Source organism: Cupressus sempervirens, chromosome 4 (genome assembly GCF_028749045.1).
Source record: "Cupressus sempervirens isolate cs-2001-9-10 chromosome 4, ASM2874904v1, whole genome shotgun sequence".
Taxonomy (NCBI): domain Eukaryota; kingdom Viridiplantae; phylum Streptophyta; class Pinopsida; order Cupressales; family Cupressaceae; genus Cupressus; species Cupressus sempervirens.
In genome coordinates, this window is record NC_143121.1 from 899,169,643 (window position 1) to 899,178,945 (window position 9,303).

Sequence of the window (9,303 nt, forward strand, 5' to 3'; positions counted from 1 at the left end):
ATCATCTCTACACAATACAACTCTGTGAGCTATTGGAGTGGAAGAGGTTTATGATAAGTCATATCAAACTTCTTCAACATATCCTTTGCATACTTTTCTTGACAAATATTTTTTTTATCTTTACCTTGATAAACCTCCATGCCAAGAAAGTACTTCATGAGACCTAAATCTTTCATCTCAAATTCATTCATCATAGCAACTTTGAATTCATCTTTCATCTTTGAACTACTACCCATATATAGCAAATCATCAATATACAAACTCATAATGAGAATATCATTACGTTCTTGTTTGTAGTGAAGGGTAGGTTCACTCTTACTTCTTTGAAAGTTATTATGCTAAAAATATTCATCAATCCTTGCATACCATGCACGCGATGCTTTCTTGAGGCCATACAAAGCCTTCTTCAACTTGTAGACATGATCTTCTTTTCCTTGAACTTCAAAACCTTTTGGTTGTCCCACATATACCTCTTCTTCTAAGTACCCATTCAAAAAGGCACTTTCCACATCCATGTAATGAATAGTTCATTTTTTTTGAGCTACAAAAGATATTAGCATTCTAATAGTTTCTTGTCTTGCTACTAGTGTAAAATTTTCTTCATAATCAATGCATACCTTTGAGTGAAGCCTTTAGCAATCAATCTTGCCTCAAGTATCTTTCAACACTCCCATCACTATTATTCTTGATCTTGTAGACCCATTTTGTGCCAATCTTCTTCTTCTCATGTGGAAGCTCCCATGTCTCATTCTTGTGAACGTAATTCATCTCTTCATTCATTTCTTACATCCAAATCTCATTAGTACATGCATCTTCAAAACATGATGTCTCAAAATCAGCATTAGCAAGTAATGCAAAATTTATCGTCTCACCTATTGGATGTTCTTCATGCATTTGATTTTGACACTTCTCATAGAGATCACTTAATCTTCTTACCTTCCTTGGAGGACTTCAGGATGGATTTACTCTTGAAATTGGTGGGCTCAGTGATCTTGAAATAGATCCATTAGCTAGTTGTTCATTATCATTATTAGTAATAATATTATCCAAAACTGATTTTGGCTTTTCAACATGGCCTTTTTGATGACCATAAACTCCCCCTTCATCAAAAATCATATCTCTTAAAACAATAATCTTATTAGTAATAGAATTGAATAATCTGTAGACTTTACTTTTCTCACTATAACCCACAAAAATGTATGATTCACATTTGGCATTTAGCTTTTGCCTATTCTGATCAGGGATACAAACATAAGCCAAACAACCAAAACCTTTAAAATGATTTACATTAGGCCTTTTCTCATATCATGCCTCATATGGAGTCATCTTGTCCAAGGCACTTGTAGGACTCCTATTGACAATATAGATTGTTGTAGCAATTGAATTAGCCCAATAATAATTGCTCAAACCCTTGGTTTATAACATGTTCCTTGTCATTTCTATCATAATACAATTCTTCCTTTCAACCACTCCATTTTGTTGAGGTGTGTATGCAATTGTGAGTTGCCTTTTGATCCCATTCATCTCACAAAAATTTTGAAAACCTTTTGAGCAAACCTCTCCTCCATGATCTATTCTCAAACATCTAATTATATTCTCTTTCTCATTTTGTACATGAGTTTTAAACATCTTGAACATATCAAAAGCTTCATCCTTAGTCTTCGAAAAACACCCAACACATGCATGAGTAATCTTCAATAAAAGTAATGAAATATGATGACTTGCCCAACCTTTGTGTTTGCATAGGACCACAAATAATTGAATGAATAAGTTGAAGTGGGTGTTGGGCCCTACATGTATTGCCTTTAGGAAATGATTCCCTTGCATGCTTCCTTTTTGCACACCCTTCACAAATTTGTTTATCCTCTTCAACCTTAGGTAATCCAAGAACCAATGCATTTGATGTTAGAATCTTCAAGCTATTGAAATTCAAATGGCCATACCTAAGATGCCATAACAAACTTTTATCCTCATACACCATATTAACAAGTTGATTGTCATTGTTACCAAATTTTAAAGGAAACATCATATTCTTTGTCATAGGAACTACTGTAATCACTTTATTGCCTTGATTCTTATCATACATAGTACATTTCATATTCTCAAATACCACTCTACAATTCTTCTTACATAGCTACCCAACACTCAATAAATTATGCTTCAATTTGGGAGTATAATAAATATCTTGAACACTTTTCTTACCTTACATTAATGGCTCCTTTGGCTGCAACCTCCATTGTTTTATTATTACCAAAAGTAATATTGAATCTATAACCATCATCAAGCTTTGAAAAAATTTCCTCGTTACCAGGCATATGGTTAGAGCACCCAAAATCCAAACACCAAACATCATTCTAATTATTATCACCTTTGCCATAACACAAAGATAAATTACCTGAAGAAGGATCCTCATCTTGTTTATAAATTACCCAAAGAAGGATCCTCATCTTGTTGAACATAATTTGCATTATTATTACCTGATTTCAGCCTACACTCTTTCTCAAAGTATCCATACTTATTGCTCTGATACCAAATGTATATATTACACACCTACAACAGCAAAACATAAATAAGAAACACACAAAAAATAACAAATTATGCTCTATTTCAGAATAGAGGAAGCTCTGTTTTTTTAGCAGAGGAAAAATATATTTTTATTGCAGCGCACAGCTGAGAACTTTTTACAGCCAAAATATATTGAAGCTAAACAACCTACGGTGGAATGAAGAATTTGTTAACTATTTGAAACAGCGGTTTGGACCATAGATAGACTGCTCTTCAATTACATGCACTATGTGGATTTTAAAGCATTGTTTATTAAACTCTGAAAATGGCGTTACACTAAACTCAGACAAAACTACATGCAAAGTGGAATTAAACGGTGAAGCAGGACAGAACTGCACGTCCATGCAAACTGGAGCAAAAACGGTGGCTTTGGAGTTTGCATTGGAAGTGAAGTCTACATGCTGAATGCTTCATTTACGGCATCAATCTTCACCATCATCAGAATAAGAGAAAGATAATCTCATACTGTGCTCAGTCTATAGAATGAAAGAAAGACAACATAAAGATGGAGCATGAATGTGATTCAAAAGTTTTTAAAAAAATACTTACATAAACTAATCTAGAAATGAGTTATAATTTAATCTTTCTTCTAAATTTTCATTATTTCTTTTATTTTCTCTTATTTTTTCAAAATTCAATTTGAAGAAAAAAAAACCATACCTTCCCTTTTGTACAATTTCATCGTGTTTATCAATTCTAAATTAAACTGGCTTGTCACAGAACTAACAATTATTTATCCTTCTTCTCTCTTCATCCTTATCTGGTTTCTTTTAGAATACCGCATTTAATTTGTCTTCACACTTTACTGATTGGTGGTAGAAATTACGTATTCCGAAACATAAAAGATTTATAATAACAACTTAATCTTCGTTACAGGTGAACAAGGACAACGAGAAGGCAGCAACTGTGAGCGAAGTCCTATAGATCTCTCCTTAATAACGAGTACAATGCTCATCCCTAGGTATAGCATAGGAGAGAGGAATGCTTTTCGCTTTCTTCATTCTCAATCCGCACGCAGCAGAAAACTTCCCCGAGAATGGAAATGTTTGATGGCATACCATCGGTTAGCATGGAATATATTGTCCCTGACCACCGATGTTGTCCCGGTGGAAGGATGGCAAGTTCAACTGATTGCATGGATTTTCGTGTGCTGGCATTGGAGGCACCTCATGACAACTCTTATAAAAGTAAGCTTGCGTCACAATTATTTTTTCTAGTCCTACCTCAAGCGTATTCACTTAAATGGACAGACTGGTAGTTAAACTATTTCCTTAGCCATAAAATTTAGTTCTTATGAGCCCCCAAAAACAATTCTTCGTATGAATTGATGCAGAAATGGAAGAATCTTGAAGTTTTGAAGAAGTGGAAAGCTGTAGAGGAGTCTAGTGGACCTTCGCTGAGAGAGATTGTTGAACATTATATCGATGAGAGATGGCCAACTGACAAGAGGAAAGATAGCACCTCCGAAAAGAAGGATGACGCCACTAAAGAAGTGAAGAAGAAGTTGCCACACAAGAACACAACAATTTCAAGCGAGGAGACAAAAGAAAACGATGACGCCATTGACAGGCTCAAAGAGAATATGAATGAGAACTCCAGCAGCAGTACTATAGAGGTGGACACGACAACTGAAAACTTGCCTGAGGAAAACACAACATTTTTAAGGGCAGAGTACACAGAGGGATATGATTATCTCGGGGAAGTTCTAAGAAAGGTTTTGAAAGAGCAAGAGGAGCTGAGGGAAATTGTAAGAAAGAGTTTGAGAGAGCAGGAAGAAATGAGAGAAGCTCTAAAAACGAATTTGAAAGAGCAGGAGGAAATGAGGGAAGTTCTGAGAAAGAGTTTGAAAGAGCAGGAGGAAATGATCAAGAAGAAAGTTCTAAAAAAAGATAAAGACTATAAAGGAGAAATTTCCATGCAACAGGGCACGAGAGCCAAGGAGAATCAGACAATAACCATCAAGAACATTTTCGTAAGGGAAGAAGACAATGAAGGAGATGGCTCATTGCAACAATACACAACGGCCGAGGAGAATCAGAAAACTGAGAAGGAGAAGGATGAAGAGGAGTTAGAAGAATGGAATGAACTGAGAGACACATTGCGCAGCTACAATGTTTCAATGGATGGCATTCAAGCCTTCCAAAAGTTTAGGTTTTACTGTGAGCCTGGATATCTTCCATGGCCATTGCCCAAACAATCCTAAACGTCCTCAAATATTTGTTTGCATTACGAGTTTAAGCAAGGTAGCCGTCCCATGGAATACACTTATTTCAAATAAATTATTTTAACTCTGTAAGTAAATCATCTATTAATTCTCTCCTGATGTAAAGTGGCTTGTTGGAATAATTACCTGCCTCACAGTGTAGAATAGGTAGAGTCACTCAACAATGATTTGAACTTCATTTATATAGCAAGTCATGAATTGGGGATAAATTAGCATCTGTGCATTTTTTTTCACACAATGGAATGATAGCTCCGTATTTTCAACTAAGAAATTTATAATAAAATGGTAAATTTACTGTTACATTGTCAGACCTTTTAATAAAACATTATGATACGAAGTTTTGTATACGAAGCATTCAAGTTTCGGTGTATATTGCTTGTTGTATCTAGTGTTACAACATTTTATTTTATGGCTCTTTGAACATTAGGGACTAAAATGGATACAAATTTTGTAATGTAAATCATCTAATTATAGATCTTAAAAGCTAAAACTCTTTGTTCTTTGTGAATAGCAAACCTTCTATTGCTAAATAAACAAAATCACAAATTACTGTCCTAGATTTAAAAATACCCTGGTGAGTAATAAAACTGTTGACCATATTCAAAAGTTGGCAAAATACAACTTTGAAAAACATGGCAAATATGACATGGCAAGACCTGTCGAAAAGGTGGCAAGTCTGTTGCGTGACAAGCAAGTTTGAAAGCATGAAACACGTGGCAAAGGCAGAACAAAAACAAGTTTTAATAACGGTACAAGGCAAAGGTACTGGTGATATAGTAAATAAGTTATTAAAATTTGAGCGTTCGCAGCACATGGAATTTAACGCCAGGTGTAAGGTTTCTATGGCGGATTTGAAAAGAAGTTAAAACAGAGTTTTGTTTGTGGGCACTTGATGAATCATTTTTCTCTATGATTATTATTTGTGAAATGTTTTCTTCTTTGCGAGTCAATAAAGTTATAGATGCCTTCCATTACTTTGCATGAAGGAACTTCTGTGTGAGTTTTTGAAAAAGGTCTTTTGTGAAGTCGAAATGGTCTTTGACCTACGAAGCCATAAATTAGTTTTGCTCTGTAAATATGAAGGTTTGTTCTTCTGCGAATTTGAAATATTCTTTGGCTGTGAAAATGGAAATTATGAAATACGGTTTGAAAAGAATTGTTTCAAAAATGGAGTATCATTTGTTGGGTTTCTGATTTTTTTTTTTTTTTTTTTTTTTTTAAAAATACTCACCTTTTGGTTTCACCTGTGATTGCATGGCTGAGGCAAAGAGGAGTAAAGGTGGTCTTTGAAACTGTAACAAGAGGTTCTTTGAAAACAAAGAAAATGGAGGTAAAAGCAAAGAATGAAGAAACAAGTATGACTATTTGGCTTGTCCAAAATTTTTGAAGAAGAATAAGGTGAAAGAAAGTTTGAAAATTTTCTTTTTCAGTCAGTTTCGAAAAAGAAAAAGAAAATATAGTCAGTTTTGTAAAAAGAAATGAAAAAGAATAAGGTTTTTTTTTAATGTTTTCAGTCTATTTGAAAAAAGGGCAAAAGTTCTCCTCATTTGGTTTCTTGTGTAAAATATGGAAGTATTTTTCCTTCTCTGAATCTAGTATCATTTATTTAAAAATAAAAATTGTAGCGTTTCTGTTTTGAACCCTACATGACAGTTTTTGAAGGTCTTTCAATTGTTTCAAAGGGCAAATTTTTGGGGGTTTCTTACAAACCCTAATGACAATTCTTTTTGAAAAAGTTTGAAGAAATTTAAAGAACCTCTAGCACAGTTTGTTGTTTTTATAAAGACATGTGCTGAAAGGACTTGAAGATTTTCACAGTTAACTATAAACAGATTTTCTCAACCGCACATATAAAAAGGGACATTTATTGAACGACCCTAACTGGTTTAGTTTGGTTTCATAACTGATTGTATTCAAATCTCATCTCTATTTAAAGATATCATTGTAAAATTTGAAAATATGAGTGTGATACAGTGATGTAATATAGAGACATAAATATCTTGAAATTGTAAGATTGACCTAAAGGATTGATTATAAACTTATCTGCATGTATAAGTGTATAGTATATTGCATACAGTTATATGTGCATATAAGGTTGTAATTCATTTAAAAGGAAAACAGGGTTGAATCCTTAAGCAGTTGTTGCTCTTGATTGTAAAAGAGTTGAAGCTCAATAAAGATCACAAGTTCATGGAGTGGTTTTTTCTCCTTATAACGAATCTTTTTTGAGGAATTTTGAGGGTTTCTCACTCGGAAAAATACGCGTCACTATCTTTTGTGAGTTCATTTTTTTCATATTCATGCATGGTGAATGATATTTATTTGAATGAGTTTTGAATGCATCCAGTTTAAGTATCTTTAAAGTTAGAATCTGCAAATTGATTAAGTAAAATCAGTGTGTTTTGATTCAACCCCTCCCCCCCAAATTCTAATACTTCCAACAAGTGGTATCAGAGCGTAGGATTCCTTTTAGGAATTGTTCTAGGGATTTTTATTGAAAGTTATGGCACAAGGTGAAGGGGCTTCCCTTAATTGGGCTCCACTATTTGATGGTAATGACTATTTTTTGGAAAGTTATGATGGAGACATTTACACATTCTTTAGAGGTGAGAATGTGGGATGTTGTTATTACGAAGTATACTGTCCCACCAATAGTACCTACTCATGCTAATGATAAATTGACATATGAACTAGATAAAAAGGCAAGATATGCTTTTTTGTGTGGTCTCACCAAAGATGTGTTTGCTAAAGTAGTCTACTGTAAATCAACAAATGATATTTGGGAAAAATTGGAGACTATTTATCAAGGAGATGAAAAGGTTAAAGAGTCAAAATTGTTAACTCTCAAAACACAGTTTGAGAATTTGAAAATGAATGAAGATGAAAATATTTCAGCATATTTCTTAAGAATTGATGAAATAATCAATGCTAGAAAAAGTCTAGGTGAAAAAATTGAAGAACATGACATAGTTTCAAAAGTCATTAGGTCAATGCTGTCTAAATTTGAAACTAAAATTTCTACTTTAGAAGAAAAGAATTTTTTTCTAAAATGACTCTGCATCAATTAACAAGGAACCCTAACTGCATATGAAATGAGAATTAGCAATCAAGCTAGTTCTACATCAAAAGAGACAGCCTTTAAGGCTGAAGAGAGTGATTTAGACTTAACAGATGCTCTAGAAGCATTATTAGTTAAAAAAATAAGAAATAAATACAAAGGAAAACCAAAGTGTTTCAATTGTGGTCAATTAGGACATTTTGTTGCAAAATGTCCAAATGTAGAACTAGAAGACTATGATGAGAAAATTGAAAAGTTTTCAGAAAGGAAACTTTGGAATCAAAACAAAAGATTCAAGAATTTAAAAAAGAAAAGTCTTCTATCAAAAGAAGACTCAAATGAAGAGTCAAGTGATGTTGATGTAGAAGGGGAAAGGTTGGTCATGGCTGAAATAGTTAACACTCCTAAACCTTAATCTAGTGGATCTGAATCTTCATCTGATTCAAATGAAGAAATTGATCTTGAAGAAGAACTTCTCAAATTTTTGCAAGAACTTAAAAGATTAAAGAAGTTAATTTCAAATCATGAGAATGAAAATAAAAGACTTCAAGAAGAGTTAAAAGAAGCAAATCAAATTATAGAAAATCACAAATCTTACTTGAAGAAAAGGATAAAAAACTGAATGCTTTGCAATGTTCATCTGAGGAGTTTTCTAAACAAAAAAATAAATTCTTCTTCAAAGGTTATTGCTTTAACTATAATGTCTTTGGGCATAAGGCAATTTTCTGTGAAAACAATACTAGTCAAGGTAAGAAAAGGATCATCAGATGTCTTCACTATGGTCATTATGCAAATCAATGCAAACTAAATTTAAGACCTAAACAGATTTGGAATCAAGTTAAGACATCTGAAAAATCTTTAATTGTTGAAACAACCCTATTTGCTCAAAAACCTGCAACATGGATTTTGGATAGTGGTTGCTCACATCATATGACTGGGTGTAAAAGTAAGTTCACAACCCTAGAAAATTTTGATGGATGGTTTGTTCGCTTTAGTGATAATTCAAGAGCCTATATAACAGGAAGAGGCTCAATAATTTTAAACAAAGATACACCAATTCATGATGTATACTTTGTAGAAGGGTTGAAACATATTCTTTTAAGTGTTAGTCAGATTTGTGATAGTGGGTATTCTATTTCCTTTAATGCTAGATGATGCTTTATCAAAAATGGAAGGGATAAAGTCATTGCTAGTGGCTTAAGAACAAGTGGAAATCTTTATAACCTGATTGATTCTGTTGTTCAAGAAACATCATTGATTAATACTTGTCTTATGAGTCAGGTAGAAGAGAATTGGTTGTGGCACAAAAGATTGGGACATCTTAGCTTCGATAATCTTGCTAGAATTAGTAAGAATAAAAAGGTCAGAAGATTACCACAAATTACCAAACCAGTGAATATTTGTGAAGAATGTGTAAAAGGAAAACAAACGAGAGATCTTTTAAAACAAAAGAATA

The 9,303-nt window shown here is 33.3% G+C and overlaps 1 protein-coding gene across 9 annotated transcripts in view; it reads left to right on the plus strand.

Moving 5' to 3' along the window:
* The window catches only part of LOC149564290 (uncharacterized), a 92,057-nt gene extending 85,722 nt beyond the window's left edge, over positions 1–6,335 (plus strand). For 8 of the 9 annotated variants that reach the window (XM_089827340.1, XM_089827344.1, XM_089827342.1 and 5 more), the window contains 2 exons: positions 3,442–3,752; positions 3,899–4,998. In XM_089827340.1, the coding sequence (XP_089683466.1) occupies positions 3,442–3,752; positions 3,899–4,768 (1,181 nt within the window). In that variant the 3' untranslated portion in view covers positions 4,769–4,998. Of the gene's footprint in view, positions 1–3,441; positions 3,753–3,898; positions 4,999–6,058 lie in introns of those variants that run through there. The other variant, XM_089827338.1, reaches the window with a different exon arrangement.
* The last annotated feature ends 2,968 nt before the right edge of the window (positions 6,336–9,303 follow it).